A 19,003-nucleotide genomic window follows, 5' to 3' on the forward strand; every position below is an offset into this window, starting at 1 on the left:
GAAATTCACTCAGTAGTCTCAAGGTGGCCTTGAACTCATGGCGATCCTTCTACCTCTGCCTCCCAAGTGCTGAGATTAAAGGCTTGTACTTCCACACCCAGCTTTCATTATATTTTTTTTGAGACAGGGTCTCTCACTGAACCTGGAGCTCATGGATTCAGTTAGACTAGCTACTCATGGATGTTCTTTCATCCTCAGTGCTGGAATTACAAGTACATGTCGCTGCACTAGGTTTTTCTAAAACAAACAAACAAAAAAATTATTTATTTGTTTGACTGAGAAAGAGGGAGGGAGGGGGACAGAGAAAAAGAATGGGCACACCAGGGCCTTCAGCCACTGCAAACAAACTCCAGATGCATGTGGCCCCTTGTGCATCTGGCTACCGTGGGTCCTGGGGGAAAATATCTGGGTACTTTGGCTTTGCAGACAAATGCTTTAACCACTAAGCCATCCCTCCAGCCCTGCACTAAGGTTTCTTATGTGTGTGCTGAGGGTCCAAATTCAAATCCTCATGCTTCCACAGCAAGAATTTTTTTTATTATTTTTTATTTTATTTTATTTATTTGAGAGCGACAGACACAGAGAGAAAGACAGATAGAGGAGAGAGAGAGAACGGGCACGCCAGGGCTTCCAGCCTCTGCAAACGAACTCCAGATGCGTGTGGCCCCCTTGTGCATCTGGCTAACGTGGGACCTGGGGAACCGAGCCTCGAACCAGGGTCCTTAGGCTTCACAGGCAAGCGCTTAACTGCTAAGCCATCTCTCCAGCCCACAGCAAGAATTTTTATTGAGCTATCTCCATAGGTCTATGCTTGTATTTTTTATTGTAAAAAAATATAATGAGTAAAATAGTTAAAGAAAGAAAATTATTTCTAACCTGCTGGTCAGAAAAGGAAAGCTGGTCCTCTGGAAAACCTGGTTGTGGCAGGAGATTGGTTTTGAAGGTGGAGTTGTGGTTCATCAAAGTGACTTCTCCAGCATCCATCCTCACCCCATCAGCAATATCATCTGGGTAAAGAGTTCCAGTTAGTTCAACTCACATAGTTCTTCAATAGTTTTTTTTTTAACCTATGAGTCAATCTTTTTGCCTAGTAAAAATAACTCCCCTATAGCCAAATAAAACCTCTTCTTCATAGTTAATGACTTATAATAATTCTCAAAATGTCCCTGTCAAAGAGAGTCCACAAGCAGAGCATGGTGGTACATGCCTTTAAACCCAGCACTCGGGAAGCAGAGGTATGAGGATTGCTGTGACTTTGAGGACATCCTGAGACTATATAGTACATTCCAGATCAGCCTGGACTACAGTGAAACCCTACCTTGAAAAACCAAAAAAAAAAGAAAAAGAAAAAGAAAAAAAGGAGACCACATGTAGAAACTGGTACATTTAGGCCAGGCATGGTGGCACACACCTTTAATATCAGTACTAGGGCAGCCGAGGTAGGAGAACTGCTGTGAATTTGAGGCTAGCCTGGAACTGCAGAATAAGTTCCAGATCAACCTGGGCTAGAATGAGGTAACCCAGGCCCAGAAAGCCAAATGTTGCATGTTCTCTCTCATATGTGGATCCTACCTACAGATGATTGTACTTCTGTGTGAGTAGGAGAAAACTGAGTAGCAAAGGCCAGTAAGCTAGAAAAGAGATGTAATTTAATAGGATGGTATTGTATATATGTAAGTAGAATAGATTAATGGGGGTGAAAAGGCCCAAGTGAGGTCAGGGGAGGAGACTGAGTAAAGGAAAGGTGGAAGGAGGGCTAATCAAAATCTAAGAGGATATAAATAAATCATATGGAAACCTACTTTTTTTGGACAACAGAACACTCAGGAACCACAGATTGCTACTAGAAAATTTTCAGTGCCAGGGATAGGATACCTTCTAGTGAGTTGTTGGCCAGGGAGGTCCCTGATGCCCTCAAAACATTACAGGCCATTGCCAAGGCCCTTGGCTTCCCAACTGGAACAGATGGTAAGACCCTATTGCTGAAGACTCCACATACTTGGGCTATAAGGCCACTGAGAAATCCTGCTGAAACTGAGCTAATAACCTCCTACATGTAGACAAGCTGACAGAAAACTGGAAGAAGCCATTCTGCATGCAGTTCAATGGGAGAGAGAGAAATTACCAGTGCAAATACTCAACAGTGGACACGGGAAGCCTTATATTTTACCAGCCAGGCCAAATGAGCCAATGGGTACAATAGTGGCATGTCTGTCATGGTAGAAACCAACTGCCCTCTAATTGGACTGGAGTCCCGCACCATGGGAGGGAATACATCCTTGATACTGAAAACTTAAAAGAGGGATAGTCATGAGTTGTAGGGGTGTAACATCTGCTGCTGTTTGGCTAAATGTATAAACTATGCTCACCAAACTGCCCAGTAAGCACTTCTCTTAATGTTCATACCTATGTATTAACACTACTCTCATTTGTGCTAGAGAACCTTCTTTTTGCAGATGGCAGTGACCATGGAATGACTGAGAAGGCATTATGGTGCTGGAAAGAAATGACAGAGGAGTGCTCAGCATTACAATATTTCTATCACACCTTCTAAGGCTCAGGGTCCATTGTGAAAGAGGTGGCAGAAAGAATGTAAGAGCCAAAGGAAGGGTAGGACTTCTTGTAGCGTGCTCCTCCAGACACAAAATGGCCTGGATATCCATGACCTCACAGTGCCTGACACTACCTATACAAAACCATCATAATAGGAGGAAAATATGACATCAAAATAAAAGAGCCAGGTGTGGTGGTACAAGCCTTTAACCCCAGCACTTGGGAGGCAGAGGTAGGTGGATAGATGTGAGTTCAAGGCCACCCTGAGATTACATAATGAATTCCAGGTCAGCCTAGGCTAGAGTGATACCCTACCTCGAAAAACCAATAATAAGGGCTGGAGAGATGGCTTAGCGGTTAAGCGCTTGCCTGTGAAGCCTAAGGACCCCGGTTCGAGGCTCAATTCCTCAGGACCCACGTTAGCCAGATGCACAAGGGGGCCCACGCGTCTGGAGTTCGTTTGCTGTGGCTGGAAGCCCTGGTGAGCCCATTCTCTCTCTCTATCTGCCCCCCCCTCTTTCTGTCACTCTCAAATAACTAAATACAAAATGAAAAAAAATAAAATAAAATAAAAAAGAAAAACCAATAATAATAATAAAAAATAAAAGAGATACTGGTTGAGAGGGGCAGGGGATATGATGGAGAAAGGAGTTTCAAAGGGGAAAGTGGGAGAAGGGAGGGCATTACTATGGAATATTGTTTACAATCATGGAAGTTGTTAATTAAAAAAAAAAAAAAGTCAGGCGTGGTGGCACATGCCTTTAATCCCAGCACTGGGGAGGTGGAGGTAGGAGAATTGCAGACTACATAGTGAATTTCACCTAAAACAGGAGCAAATGAGAGTTAAGAAAACTCAATGAGCTAGGTATGATGGTGCATACCTTTAATCCTAGCACTCAGGAGGCAGAAGTAGGATTGCTGTGAGCTCAAGGCCATCCTGAAACTACATATAACTACATAGTTAATTCCAGGGCAGCCTGGACTACATCAAGACACTACCTCAAAAAACCAAATAACAACAAAAAACACCCAGAAAACCCAATGAATCACAGTTATCAGCCATGTGAGAAAATGGAAACAACTAACCACCCTGAGGCTACATAATAAATTACAGGTCAGCCTGGATTAGAGAGCCTACCTTGAAAAACCAAAAAAAATAAATAAAACAAGAAACAAAGAAAGAAACATGGACTGTTATAAGAACTTACGCTAACTCTATGTTGATCTCCTATATAGGTAACAAACACTGAATTAAGTAGTATAAAATGTTCCCATCACAATGAAATCTATCACTAGCTACATAAAATATTTACCTTATTTAAGCTGTCTGTTATATAGGAAGTAGTACAACATAGTACTAAGGAAAAGAACTCTGGAACTAAAATGATATAAATCTGTATTCTACTGAGTTTAGTATGTAACCCTAAGCAGGATTCTTAACCTGTGTCTCACTACCTTGTTGGTATAATAGAGATAATGATATAGTAGGTATCATTATAAGGTGGCTCAAACATTTACATATATGTATATACATATATTTGTTTTTCAAGGTAGGGTCTCACTCTACCTCAGGCTGACCTGAAATTCATCTGTAGTCTCAGGGTGGCCTCGAATTCACAGCGAGCCTCCTACCTCTGCCTCCAGAGTGCTGGGATTAAAGGCGTGCGCCATTACGCCTGGCTTATTTTTTTTTTGAGGTAAGGTCTCCCTCTAGCTCAGGCTGACCTGGAATTCACTATATAGTCCAATTATCATACTTTAAATAATTAGAATTAAGTATAGAAAACATAGCAAATATTTGCTGATATGTATCTTTTTGGTTTGTTTGAGGCAGTCTCTCTCTAGCCCAGGCTGACTTAGTACTTTGTAGTCCAGGCTGCCCTCAAACTCTCAGCAATCCTTCTACTTAAGTCTCCTGACTGCTGGGATTACAGAAGTGAACCACCATCCCTGGCATGTTTGTTATTTTTACTACAATGAATAAGAAAATGTTCTTAAAAGATTCTGTAAACAATGTCTTAACCCAAAGAAAACTATGCTTGGTATATAGTCTAGTATAGTACAGTGAGGATTAAGATCGCTTATAATTTTTTAAGATGTTTAGAGACTTTATTAAGAGAAGGAAAGAAGAGGAAATACAAAGAGCTCCCACCACGAAGAGAAGGGAGAGGGAGTAAAGCCTGTCTTTACTACTTTGCACAAAGATACAAATATTTAAAAAGTCAAGAAAATGCATTCTTTCTCTCCAGTTTAACTAATCAGAGTAAGTAACAAAGTTAGATGACTACTTTTGTTAGTCTTACCCATGTCAGGTCTTTTCACATCACTGACTCTGGCAATGATACAAATTCCTATTTAAAAAAAAAAAGATACAAATCAGAAATATTACACAGTGTAACATCTAGTTCCTATATTAGAGAACAGGCAGTCACATTGAAATAATATTCGTGTTCTTGATAGAGAAAAATGGCAAGGACAGTTGATTTTATGGGAAGAGAATAAAAAATAAATAAAAATAAATAAAAAATTGGTCTCAGTTATTTCTAAACATTTCTGCAATCTATGTCATCCTAAACAGTAATTACAGACAATTCCATACAATTACAGATTATCAAACCAAGAAGCTCCTTGGGAAAGCCTACCCTGAAATTGAGTATTTTGCACAAAAGCATAAAGTTGGTGACTACACTGAAATTATAACCTAGAATTTCTTCCCAATGCATTGGTTTGTCTACCTCAACTAAACCATTGTATAAACAAATGAAATTTAATGCTTATCCTATTAAGACTTCTCTGCCACACTTTTTCTTTGATTTGTTTTTCTAGGTAGGGTCTCACTCTAGGTCATGCTGACCTGGAATTCACTATGTAGTCTCAGGCTGGCCAGGAACTCATTGCAATCTTTCTAACTCTGCCTCCTGAGCACCGGGATTAAAGGCATGCACCACCATGCCCAGCTCTGCCATACATTTTATTCAGTGGCCAAATATAGAGCTACTAGTTTATTGAGGACAATCAAGGAATAGTTTTCAGATGTACAAAGTACTCCCTGCCTTCACCATCAAACTGCTAAAAACCAGGGTTGGCTTATAGTTAGTTCAATGCTAATCCACGAATAGCAAATGTTAGGCTCTTTGTTCAATCACCAGCACCACATAAACTAAACAAAACAAGGGCAGGGGAATTCAGTCTCCAGCACACATGTAAAAAGGCATGAGGGCTGGAGAGAGAGCACAGTGGTTTAAGGCGCTTGCCTACAAAAGCCTAAGGACCCAGGTTTGATTCCCCAGAACCCACAGAAACCAGATACACATGGTGACAAATGTGTCTGGAGTTCCTGTGCAGTGGCTGGAGGCCCTGCTGCACCCATTCTCTCTATCTAATAAATAAATAAAAATAAAAAGATGGGCTTGACCATGCATGCCTGTAACCCCAGTGCCAAGGGAGACAGAAAGCAAAGAATTGCTGGGGTCCCCTGGTCACAAAAGCAGGGAGCTCCAGGTTCTTTGGCTACCACACGCATGTCCTCGGGGAGTACACACACATATGCATAAACCACACACACCAAAAATTAAAAAAAAAAATACACAAAGCCAGGTGTGGTGGTACACACCTTTAATCCCAGCACTTGGGAGGCAGAGGTAGGAAGGTAGAGGATTGTTTTCATGGCCACCTTGAGACTACATAGTGGATTCCAGGTCAGCCTGAGCTAGAGACCCTACTTAAAAAAAAAAAAAAAAGCCAGGTGTGGTGGTGCACACCTTTAATCCCAGCACTAGAGGCAGAGGTAGGAGGATCACCATGAGTTCAAGGCCACCCTGAGACTACAGAGTTAATTCCAGGTCAGCCTGGACCAGAGTGAGACCCTACCTCAAAAAAGAAAAAAAAAAAAAAAAAAAAAAAGCCAGGTGTGGTGGCGCACACCTAGGATAGCTATGAGTTAAAAACCACCCTGAGACTATATAGTGAATTCCAGGTCAGCCTGGGCTAGAGTGAGACCCTTCCTGGAAAACTAAAATAAACAAAAAAGGACAAGTAAATAAACAAAACTTGCTTACCCGAAACCTCAAGACCTGCAACCTGAAACTGCATATAATACTAAATCCTGTACCTACTGTTTATAGATAGATAGATAGATAGATAGACAAAAATTGTAATTTATAAACTAGGATGAGATTAACAACAGTAACAAAAGTAGAACAAGGGCTGGGGGGATGGTTTAACGGTTAAGGCATTTGCCTGCAAAGCCAAAATTTCCAGGTTCAATTCCCCAGGACCCACGTTAGCTAGATGCACAAGGGGGGGCACAAGCATCTGGAGTTCATCTGCAGGGGCTAGAGACCCTGGCACACCCATTCTCTTCTCTCTTTCTGTCAAATAAATAAAAATAAAATATATTAAAAAAGGAGAACAAGTATAACATAGTAAGTCATAAGAATGTGGTTTGTCTCAGAACATGAAAATTTTATTTTGGGCTTCTTCAAGATAGGGTCTCAATCTGGCTCAGGCTGATTTGGAATTCACTCTGTAGTCCCAGACTGGCCTTGAACTTGCAGTGATCCTCCTACCTGTCTCCCAAGTGCTGGGATTAAAGATGGGCACCATCATGTGCAGCTCATTTAACAACTATTTTTGGTTTTTCGAGGTAGGGTCTTGCTCTAGCTCAGGCTGGCCTCAAACTCCTACCTCTGCCTCTCGAGTGCTGGGACTAAAGGCATGTGCCATCATACCTGGTTCATTTAATAATTTTTGAAGTACAGTAACTTTAATAATTTTTGAATTGTAATAACTATGTATAAGTAGCACTACAATGAGAGATCTTTACTTTCTTCTCTGATATATTCACTTTTGGGGGCACAGCACAGATTAGAACCTAACTGCTTGGAACTATGCTAAACATAACCTTGGCAAATGATCTTTTGGTCAGACTTCCAAGAGGAGGAAATTAGGGACAGTAACAGACCCATATAAATCCATTTTAAAAAACAAGGCACTTCATCAAGTACACAGCAATCTTAAGGCCTCAAAGTGTTCAGGAAAGTGGATAATGTTAATAGGCATTCATGTGGTCACACTAACAAAATGTACACAAAAAGAAAGGCTGCTTGATTTTTTCTTGGGATTTCTATAGATGAAGCAGAGTACAAGGATTACCCAGACTTGCCAGAATCACTGAAGAGTTTCCAGATGTGCCCAACCTGTGTACCAGGACAGCTATGAATGTATCTCAGTACTTAGAGATGACAACATCATGTTGCAATGTCAAAAGGTTGGAGGGTAAAAAACAACAGGTTGGACTCCCTCCCTCACAGATTCAGGTTTCAAATATGTTTCTAAATGCTTAGCAAAGGGCTCCTATGTGACAAATGTCCTGGTTACCCTTCCCTTTCTTAACAAAGCAGAATTGTTCAGGTTTCAGGTTAGGGGGGTGTTACAGTTACCTTTACATTGCTGGCACAAAACACAAGACCAAAAGCAGCTGGTGGAAGGAAAGACTATTTTGGCTTACAGTCTCTAGGGGAACTTTCATGACGGCAGAGGAAAGGTGGCAGAGCAGAGGCTGCACATCACCTCCTTGCCAGCATCAGTTGGACAATAGCAACAGGAGACAAGTCAACTAACACTGACAAGCTAGGGGCTAATAAGCCTCAGGGTCCACCCCAGTCACACACCTCCTCCATAGCATGGCTCCACCTCCCAAACTGCCACCTACTGGGGAGCAAGCACACAGAACACATGATGGGAAACACCTAATTGAGATGCCCACAGGGATTAAAATTCCAATCAATTTATTTAACAGCAGTACTTTTCTCACATTTCAAAACATGTTCTGTCACTTGTATTTGGAATTTTTTTTTTTTATTATTAAAAGGAATGTGAGGCTGGGGAAATGACTTGGTTAATAAAATGCTTGCAACACAAGCATAAGGACATAAATTCAATCCCCAGCAACCACACACAAAAAAGTGAGGGACTCTGTCTCAGGGAGAAGATAGGAGAGCAGGATGTTTAGCAAGAAATCCCCACTATAGTCATAATAAACACACATAATGGATAAGCAAAAAAAAGTGAGGGAATGGCTACACATGCCTATAATCCCAGTGCTGGGGAGGTAGAAACAGGAGGCTCCCTGAGGTTTGCCGGGTCAGTAAACTAAATCAGTTCATTAAGAGAATCTGTCTCAAAAAAAGAAGAAAAAAATCTGGGCATGGTGGAACGCACCTTTAATCCCAGCACTCTACAGGCAGAGGTTGGAGAATTGCTGTGAATTTGAGGCCACCTTGAGAGGACATTGTGAATTCCAGATCAACTTGAGCTAGAGTGAGACCCTACCTCGAGGGAAAAAAAAAAAAAAAAGGTGGAATGCAACTGAGGAAGACAACTGATGTTAATTTCTGGCTTCCACATGCATAAGCGCTTCATTCGGGCACATATATACTAACATCCACACACGCCTGCTACACATACATTGAAGGGGGGGTGGAGATGGCTTAGTGGCAAAGCACTTTCCTGCAAAGCCAAAGGGCCAAAGTTTGATTCCCTAGGAGCCACATTCAGCCAGATGCAAAAGGTGGAGCACATGTGTGTGGGGTTCGTTTTCAGAAGCTGGAGGACCTGGCACGCCCATTCTCTCTCTCTTTCCCATAAACAAATATTTTTTTAAAAAAAGAATGTTAATTTAAAAGTCTGGTGTTGCTGGGTGTGGTGGCACTGACTATGGTGGAACGTGACCTTTAATCCCAGCACTTGGGCGGCAGAGGTAGGAGGATTGAGGATCACTGTGAATTTGAGGACAGCCTGAGACTACATAGTGAATTCCACGTCCTGGGCTAAAGTGAGATCTTACTTCAAAAAAAAACCAAACAAACAAACAAACAAAAAACGCAAACCTAAGAAAAGAAAAGAAAGCAGGAAGGGAAAGAAAAGAGCGCTGGAGAGATATCTTAATGGTTAGGGCATTTGCCTCCAAAGCCAAAAAACCCAGGTTCAATTCTCTAGAACCTATGTAAGCCGGATACACAAGGTGGCACATGCATCTGGAGTTTGTTTACAGCGGCTAAAGGCCCTGGTATGTCTATTCTCTATCTCCCTCTTTCTCTCTCTGAAATAAATAAAAGTTGAAAACAAAGAAAAGAACCCCTCACCACACACACACAACACAAAGGACAAACTAAAACTTCAAGATTCAGAGAGGGCTGAAGACATAGCTTAGTGATCAAGGCACTTGCCTGCAAAGCCTAAGGACTCAGGCTTGATTCCCTAGCACCCAAGTAAAGCCAGATGCACACGGTGGCACATGTGTCTAGTTTGTTTGCAGTGGCTAGAGGCATGTGGCATTGCCTATTCTGTCTTTATCTGCCTCTTTCCTTCTCTCCAATTAATTAACAAAAAATTTAAAAAAAAAAGAACTAAGAGATTTTGTTCAAAAACCCTGGCTTGGTGGCATACACTTTTGATTTCAGCACTTGAGAGGCTGAGGTAGGAGGATGGCTGTGGGTTTAAGGCCAGCCTGGAGCTCTAGGTCAGCCTGGGCTAGATTGAGACCTTGCCTTGAAAAAATAAACAAAAATGGAGATTAAGTTCAGAGAAGTCAAGTAGCTTGCATGAAATCACACAGGAAAAGGAACATCCCACAAATCAGACTCCTTAATATGTATTTCAAGGAAAACAAAACTTTATATCCATTCACACATATTCTCACTCAAAGAATCACATGCACCAGCTATCTTTGAGGAATCCATGCTGATTTATAGTTTAAATAATAAAAGCCCTACATTTACATTTTTGTCCCTTCCCTCCCCCCCAGATAGGGTCTCGCTCTAGCCCAGGCTGACCTGGAATTCACTACAGTCTCAGAGCTGGGATTAAAGGCGTGTGCCACCACACCCGGTTTACCTACATTTACAGATACTTTATAGATTACAGAACAGAGATTACAGATACTTCTAGTTTACAATACCTTATTTAGCAATCATACTGGGAAAAAGAGATTTTGTTTCGTTTTAGTCCAGGATTCAGAATGAAGTGCTACATCAGGAATCTTAGATGTCATCACATTCTAGCAAGAATACCATCATTTTCTAAGAAAGTTATTCTGGGTGCTAGGGAAATGGTTTAGAGGTTAAGAATGCTTGCCATGTACGCCAGGCATGGTGGCACACGCCTTTAATCCCAGCACTCGGGAAGCAGAGGTAGGAGGATTGTCATGAGTTCAAGGCCACTCTGAGACTCCTTAGTGAATTTGGGCTAGAGTGAGACCCTACCTCGAAAAAAAAAAAAAAAAAAAGCTTGCCATACAAGAGTCTGAGAAAGTTTGAGTTCAATTCCCAGCATCCAGATAAACAGGCATAGCCATGCAGGCCTGTAATTCCAGTCCTGTGAGGAGTGGGCAGCACAGAATCACTGTGGCACACTGGTCAGCACAATAAAGCAAAATAAGACAGCTCCAGGTTCAGTATGACTCAGTCTCAGAAAACAAAAACAAGGAGGGGCTGGAGAAATGGCTTAGAAATGGCGAGGCCTAAGGACCCAAGTTCAGTTCTCCAGGTCCCACACATAAGCCATATGCACATGATGGCACATGCGTCTGTAGTTCATTTGCAGTGGCTAGAGGCCCTGGTGTACCCATTCTCACTCTCTGTCCCTCTCTCTGTCACAAATAAATAAATAAAAATAAATCAGAAAAAAAAAATTTTTTTAAAAAGCAGCAATGCAGGACACCAGGTGCTCTCCTCTGGCCTCTCCACACAGGGTAAGTGCATCCGACACACACATGCACACACCACACCACACCACACCACGACAACAACACACACACAGAGGAAATCGTTCTAAGAATTCTTTCCAATTCTACATCAGTCATTTAATATAGGGAACGACCATAATAAGCAGTTAGTTACTAAAGTGAATCAAGTTAACAGGTGATCAGAAGGTAATAGGAAATCTGGAAAAATGAAGTCTTGATTGCAACAGAATATGACAAGGGTGGGAAAATGGAAGATTACTTGGATAGAGCTCACTGTAAAAATATATGTTTAGGATTATGATGAAGTTAACAGAAAACATAGCTGGGCATGGTGGAACATGCCTTTAATGTCAGGCATTAAATGGGAGGCAGAAGTAGGAGGATTGCCATGAGTTTGGGGCCACCCTGAGACTACAGTGAATTCCAGATCAGCCTGAGCTAGAGCAATATCCTACCTTGAAACAACAAATATTATATATACTGGGAACAGACATATTAAAGGTGTGTCCAGGACCAAAATGTGATTAGAACAATATGAGAAAAGTATGTTAGTAGTCATATGGATAACCCTATCCTAAGCTTTGGAAAACAATTGTGGGTACAATCGTTTATATTTACATCATCATGTGTTCAGCTCCCCTGCCCACCCCCATAGTATTTTTATAGGTAATCTCTTTCAAGTAGACTCTAGTGCCTTAAGTATATCAACATTCTTCAGCCTTAAACAGTATTTAACTTTTTTCATGCACATACATTTATTACAAAGAATGGAGTTCTGGGGATACAAAGTTGAATAAGATCTGGTTCTTGCCACTAAGAAGTTCACTGTCCATTATCAAAGCTGGTATAGCTGGTAATAGAAGTCAAGAAAAGAATTCCATCACCTTGGCCACAAGTAGCAGAACCTGTTTGTGTACCCACCCACTCTCTTTAGTCTTAACTAATGGGATGGGTGATATGACCACTGTTGTAGTTGGGATAATTAACTAGACTCAGGTAAAAATGAATGAAGCATTCTAAAACGGGGGGGGGGGGGGGGAGGGGGGAGGGAGGATGTGCTGGAGAGATGGCTTAGCAGTTAAAGCACTTGCTTGCCTGCAAAGCCAAAGGATCAGGTTCGATTCCCCAGAACCCACTTAAAGCCAGATGCACATGGTGGGGCATGCATCTGGAATTCGCTTGCAGTGGCTAGAGGCCCTGACACATCCATATTCTATCTCTCTCAAATAAAGAAATATTTTCAAACATTAAAAAATAAGTAAACATAGCCGGGTGTGGTGGCGCACGCCTTTAATCCCAGCACCCGGGAGGCAGAGGTAGGAGGATCGCCGTGAGTTCAAGGCCACCCTGAGACTACAGAGTTAATTCCAGGTCAGCCTGGACCAGAGTGAGACCCTACCTCGAAAAAACAAAACAAAACAAAAATAAATAAATAAGTAAAAGCAGGGTGTGGTGGTACCTGCCTTTAATCCCAACACTGGGGAGGCAAAGGTAGAAGGATCACCATGAGTTCGAGGCCACCCTGAGAGAGTACACAGTGAATTCCAGGTCAGCCTGGAGTAGAGTGAAACTCTACCTCAAAAAATAAATAAATGGAATCCGGGCCTGGTGGTGCACGCCTTTAATCCCAGCACTGGAGAGGCAGAGGTAGGAGGATCACTTTAAATTCAAAGCCACCCAGAGACTACATAGTGAATTCCAGGTGAGCCTGGACTAGAGTGAAACCCTACCTCGGAAAACCGAAATAATAAATAAATAAATAGGACTCGAGGGGCCAATCAAACTGGAAGGTTAAGGTCATGCTTTAAGGTGCCTCTGCCACCAAAGTCAAAAGCAGTGTAATTTACATTTCAGCATGAATTCTTAACAAAAATCTCTACAAGGAAGGCTTAGACAACGCCATCTGCTCCACCCACAACTTGTAATTACCCCAAAAACTCTTTAATTCAAACAGTTGATAAGAATATAAAAGACCTTTATATAAAATTTGGAAGAATCACCACCACTACAATTACAATAAGTACACCAAATGTGTATTGAATAATTTTAAGAAGTCTGACTTGAAAGTGATAAAGGAGCAAGTTACTGCCAACAAGATACCAGAAAAACTGTAGAGGCGCTGATAAAGAGAAAACACCAAGTTCAAGACAAGGGAAACCCGGCACACATCCAGAAAGCTCACGTTTGGGTCTACCACGACAGAGACGGTTCAAAGCAATTACCAGGAGGCGATGAGCCAGGTAAGCAAACTGTGGCAATTAAGGGGGGCTTGTACCCTGGGCAGAAAGGTCCAGACGTTTCTTTCTGCGGATGGTCTTAGTGGTTTCACCTCTCAGGGAAACACCACAGAGTAAGAGTTGGAGAACTGTTTACGTGAGACGCAGAAGTCGGGAGATTTCAGGTCTCAAGACACCGAGCCTTGAAGCCGGCGTGAAAGCAGAGCGTCCCGGGGAAAGCAGAGCTCCCCTGAAGAGCGGACTCTGCCTGGCGGGAAACTCCACGAGTCCCAGCCGGCCCTCCCTCCGTGGGAAAGCAGAGCTGGGGCGCAGGGACGGGCCCTGCGGTGATGCGGGGGCGCTGGCTCTCCGCGGCTCGGGAGAGCGAGGCCTGAAGGGGCGGCCTCGGGAAGCCCAGCTAACGGCCGGCCGCCAGACAGCGACCCCGGGGCTGCAGAGCCGAGGAGAGGTGGTCCCAGGGGGCGGGGCAGAAGGAAACGCGCCGTCCCCACCGCGGGGCTCGCTTCCGCTCGGCCGTGCAGAAGCCGGCGGGCCGGGTTCGACCCAGCCTCCCGGCCCAGTCTCCCTCCATCCTCACCCCTCCCCCAGCTTCCCGCCGCCACTCACCGAACCGGAACCGGCTGCTAGGCAAAGGGGTTTCCGGCCGGGCGCGGAATGCTAAACCCGGGAACCGACGCGAACCGGAAGCGCCTTTCCACCGCCGGAAGATCGCTTGGCGGTAGCCGAGGAGGGAAGGGGTGGGGCAAGAGGTCAAAGACAGAGTTACGGGCCGGTGGGACACTCGCGCGAGCTGGCGAGCCCTGAGCAGAGCCAGGAGCGTTTGACGCTGCAGTTTCAGTAGCCCTGTTACCCTCTCAGGCTGGCCTTGTTCTCTTTCTCTTCCTCGTACTTGGAAAACTGTTGGTGCGCCCTTCGTCCTTTTCTTTTCTGTGTCCCTCGGCTCCCATTCCCGCTACCTTCTGGTTCCGCACGGCGACTTTTGCTTACGCTCAGGTTTCTATGGTAGTTTTTCTGCTGTGGTCCTGGATGTTAGGTAGCCTTTGACTTACTTCCCTGACAAGTGGGAACCTGAGACTATTTTGTATCTTATTGTTAATTTAGTCTGCAACCCATGATGCTTGGCTGATTTTGGGGTCAGGAGGAACACTGATGTCATTTTAAATTGACTGACACCTACAACTTTGCATAAATGGAAGACTTTGAAACACACAGTGATCTCTGGTGGAGCCCACCACCAGAGATCTGTAACCTGTAAGAGAAAGTAATGGGAAAATATATGTTCATTCATTCAGATTTTTTGCCAACCACCTCAAGCTGGCGTCTGGCCTAGACTCTGTAGAAGTCTTGCAGAACTGCTTAGGAGTAGGTACTCTAGACCCAGATGACAGCCATAGTTTGAGTTCAGTCTTGAAATAGGAAAGCCTGTGGAAGCCCCCAACCTTTCCCATACTCTCAGTGTCTGGGAAGGAGGAGGGATGTGGGGTTGCTTAGTTAAGGGGGTCCTCCCTTGTCAAATATATAACAGATGATTACCATGTATTTTTATATTGCCAAGTCCTAAAGCCTAGTAATATATTGAGTTACCTAGTCTGAGTCAGTTATTGACACCTTAATCATTCTACAGACCTATTCATTTGGAATAAACTCTGTCTTTATTTCTAGGAACTAGCCATGCGTAAAGACGAATTTCATCTGAAATTTTTCATGTGTGTGATTCAGTCTCGCCAGTTAGTCAGAAGGCCTCAGAGAACAGGTACCTTAACTCCTGATCATACTACAGTAACTGGGAATGGGTTCTCTCATAGGGAGCCTTGCTACAGGTTGTGAACTAATGTAATTCCAGATTTAAGATATCAGCTGACCTGTTTATTCCCACTCTGATAAAATATTTCTTACTGAGTTATGTCTTTTCTTTATACAAGTATAGGTAAAATGTCCTAGTACATGAGAATAGATCCCAGGCAAATAAGGAAAACAAGGGAGTTGAGTAGAATTAAGACTTACAGGCCATTAGACAGGCATTTATTTATATTTAATTTATGAATTATTCCAATCTCTCTGGGCTCATTTCTGAGAGCCTTTGTTATTACAATTGTCAACTCAAAATCTATAGAACAAGTCCCAAAGAGAAAAGATCTACTGTAGTCTCAAAATATGTAATAATGTGTTCTATTTTGTACTCTGTTGATCAAAGAAATTGAAGTTTTTGAAGGTAAAATGGTTGTTGAGAACAGTTATCACTTCTTTTAATTTGTTTCACTATTTATGGAAATAAAGCTTCGGACAACTAAGGATCACAGGAAAAATAAAAGGGAGCAAAGAGTACTCCCAGCTGGGCATGGTGGCACAATCCCAGTAGTTAATCCCAGTACTCTGGAGGTAGAGGTAGAAGGATTACCGTGAGTTCAAGGCCACCCTGAGAATACAGAGTGTATTCCAGGACAGCCTGGGCTAGAGTGAGACCCTACCTCGCCCTCAAACAAACAAAAAAATCCCTTCTCTGAAATCTCACCTTGAGGGTGACCTGCGTCTATTGCTTCTCAGCTGGGGAGGCTTCAACTTCCAACGTGCCCATACCAAAGACAAAGACAGAGTCCTTGGAGAATCTAGAATGCACGGATGACCCAGCCATCCTCGAGGGAAACATACCTGTTCTCAAAACTGGTGAGGCACATGGGTAAAGAAGGGAGAGGAGTATTGAAAGCAGTCTTTGAAAGTAAAAAGTTTATGCATGGTATTACAAATCATAGTAGGCCTGCCAAAGTTAAAATATAAGACACAAGGGTGAAAAATGCATGTGTGTGAGAGAGATCATTTGGGAAACTAGAAATAACAGTAATTTTCTATATGAAGATGAGCTTGATTTAATTTATTCAACATTTGTATTAGCAATGCTAAGCAGTTTTTCTGTTGCTGTAACAAAATACCTGAAGGTGGGTGATTAAGTGGTTTATTTAGAGATTTATAGTTTGGGAGGCTGAAAGCCCAAGATTGAACAGTGTCATTTGTTCTCTACTGAGGGTTCCTTTGGCTGTGTCACATTATGGCATGACCATATACAAATAGGTGAGATCACACAGGAGAACAGAAAGCCAGATAGTGGGAAGGGGCTAGTTTGACTATTTTAGAATATATCTCTTTCTCTCTCATAGGAACTACATTAATTCCTTCTCAAGTCAATACTTCCAATAACCTAATCACTCCCACCTCATACAACTAGCTCCACTCTTAAAGGTTCTACCTCCTCTTAACATTGCCATATGGAATACCAAACTTCCAACACATGAACTTTTGGGAGATACACTCAAACCATACCAATATTAAATCATTTTGCTTCCTTCCTACTATAAACTGTTTTATCGGGTTCACTCTGTTGTCAAATTAAGTAGTTTTTATGTTACAAAATTATTCCAAATAATCATGGAAGTTGTTAATAAAACTTTTTAAAAAATTATTCCAAAGGCTGAAAAAATATGCTGTGGAATCAATTTAGTAACAAAATTTGCAAGTTTGGTGTGATGGTACATGCCTATAATCCTAGCACTGGGTGATAAGAGGACCAGAAATTCAAAATAGGGTATGGTGGAGCATGCCCTTAATTCCAGCCCTTGGGAGGCTGAGGTGGAAGGATCACTGTGAGTTCAAGGCCATCCTGAAACTACACAGTGAATTCAGGTCAGCCTGAGCTAGAGTGAGACCCTACCTTGAAAAAAAAAACAACAAAAATGTTCAAGTCCCACTTTGGCTACATAGGAAGCTTGAAGCCACTCTATCCTATCCTACATCCTATATGAGACCCTTTCTCAAAAAAATTTCTCTCATATTTTAAATAATGTTCAATTCACAAGTAATTTATATGAAGATTTAGGACCACATCTGTATGTTTCATCTCAAATATGTTTATATTGGAGCCAGTTCACTGAAAATACTCCTTGAATTCCCACTGTGTACCCAGTGAAATATTATAAATGTCAGGAAGGTTATAAAACATTGTATTATTTTATTGTTATTATAAAATACTTGAGCCAAATAAGGGAAAAATGTTTTTACTCATAATTTCAGAGGTTTCTGTCCATCTTGATGGGGAATGTATGGTAGAACAAAGCAGCTCACATTATGGTGCCAAGAAAACAGAATTCCTGAGCTTGTTCCTTCTTCCTTTTCCATCTTTAAAAATATTTATTTGAGAGAGAGAAAAAAAATGGGCATACCAGGGCCTCCAGCCACTGTGAACAAATTCCAGATGCATGTGCTACCTTGTGTATCTGGCTTATGTGGTTCCTGGGGAATCGAACCTAGGTCCTTTTGGCTTTGCAGGCAAATGCCTTAACCACTAAGCAATCTCTCCAGCCCCTTTTCCCTCTTTTATTACATGGGGGAAACCAATTTATGGGATGGTGCCACCAACACTCAGGACAAGCATAACACAGTTTTCCCTTTTTAAAATTTTTTTTATTAGTTTTCTATTCAGCAAATACAGGCAGTTTGGTACCATTATTAGGCTCATCCGTGACCTACTCCCTCCCAAGTGGCCCCTCCTTGTTAATGAAAATGGGTCGTGCATTGTGGAGTTAGCCCCCAGTTATTGGTACAATAAATGTCTCTGCATATCATGACCCAACATGTGGCTCTGACATACTTTCCGCCCCCTCTTCTGCAAAATTTCCCTGAGCTATGTTGGGTTCATTTTTGGTCTGCTTCAGTGATGAGGTGTTGGGGGCCTCAGTTTTCCCTTTTTTATCACTTCATGCAAATACCCTCTTACCCAAAGTTTGTTTGGTTTTTTTTTTCTTGCCAAGGTAGCATCTCACTCTAGCCCAGACTGACTTGGAACTTACTGTGTAGTCTCAGGGTGGCCTTGAACTCATGGTAATCCTCCTACCTCTCCCTTCCAAGTGTTGGGATTAAAGGCGTGAGCCATCACGCCTGGCTTCAAAGTTAATCCATCAATTTGTCAATCATGATGTTGTAACTTTTAGCCAGGCATGGTGGCACACACCTTTGATCCCAGCACTAGAGAGGCAGAGCTAGGAGAATCACTGTGAGTTCAAGACTAGTTTGGAAGTACATAGTGAATTCCAGGTCAGCCTGGCCTAGAGTGAGACCATACCTCAAAATAAAATAAAATAAAATAAAATAAAGTAAAGTAAAGTAAAGTAAAGTAAAGTAAAGTAAAGTAAAAAGTAAAGTAAAATAAAATAAAAAAAATAAAAAAATAAAATAAAATAAAATGTATATATATAAACATTTTTAGTTAGAGTACAGAATAATGGATCTCATTATGACACTTTCATGCCAATCACGATTAACCAACACACACACACATACACATTATTTTGCCCAATAACTTTAACTTCAACTTGGAAACACCTTAGAAATTAGCCCAACTTCTTTGTATTTTTATGAAAGAATTTTGGCTTTAAAAAATTTTCCTCACTGGTGAGATGTGGTGGCACAGGCCTTTGAT

General features: G+C 42.1%; 2 protein-coding genes across 4 annotated transcripts in view; one reads left to right on the plus strand and one right to left on the minus strand.

The window, feature by feature from the left end:
* Positions 1 to 14,031, minus strand: part of Senp1 (SUMO specific peptidase 1) — a 90,171-nt gene extending 76,140 nt beyond the window's left edge. Inside the window, exons 1-3 of one of the 3 annotated variants that reach the window (XM_045152727.1) lie at positions 13,522 to 14,031; positions 4,857 to 4,904; positions 877 to 1,007 (exon numbers count right to left, since the gene is read on the minus strand). In XM_045152727.1, the coding sequence (XP_045008662.1) occupies positions 877 to 1,007; positions 4,857 to 4,860 (135 nt within the window). In that variant the 5' untranslated portion in view covers positions 4,861 to 4,904; positions 13,522 to 14,031. Of the gene's footprint in view, positions 1 to 876; positions 1,008 to 4,856; positions 4,905 to 13,521 lie in introns of those variants that run through there. The other 2 variants (XM_045152728.1, XM_045152729.1) reach the window with 2 other exon arrangements.
* Positions 14,032 to 14,881: 850 nt separating this feature from the next.
* Pfkm (phosphofructokinase, muscle) overlaps positions 14,882 to 19,003 on the plus strand; it is a 60,723-nt gene continuing 56,601 nt past the window's right edge. The window contains exons 1-3 of the mRNA XM_045152726.1: positions 14,882 to 14,902; positions 15,199 to 15,289; positions 16,081 to 16,200. Coding sequence (XP_045008661.1) covers positions 15,208 to 15,289; positions 16,081 to 16,200 — 202 coding nt within the window. The 5' untranslated portion in view covers positions 14,882 to 14,902; positions 15,199 to 15,207. The remainder of the gene's footprint in view (positions 14,903 to 15,198; positions 15,290 to 16,080; positions 16,201 to 19,003) is intronic.

This window comes from Jaculus jaculus, chromosome 6 (assembly GCF_020740685.1).
Source record: "Jaculus jaculus isolate mJacJac1 chromosome 6, mJacJac1.mat.Y.cur, whole genome shotgun sequence".
NCBI classification, from domain to species: Eukaryota; Metazoa; Chordata; class Mammalia; order Rodentia; family Dipodidae; genus Jaculus; species Jaculus jaculus.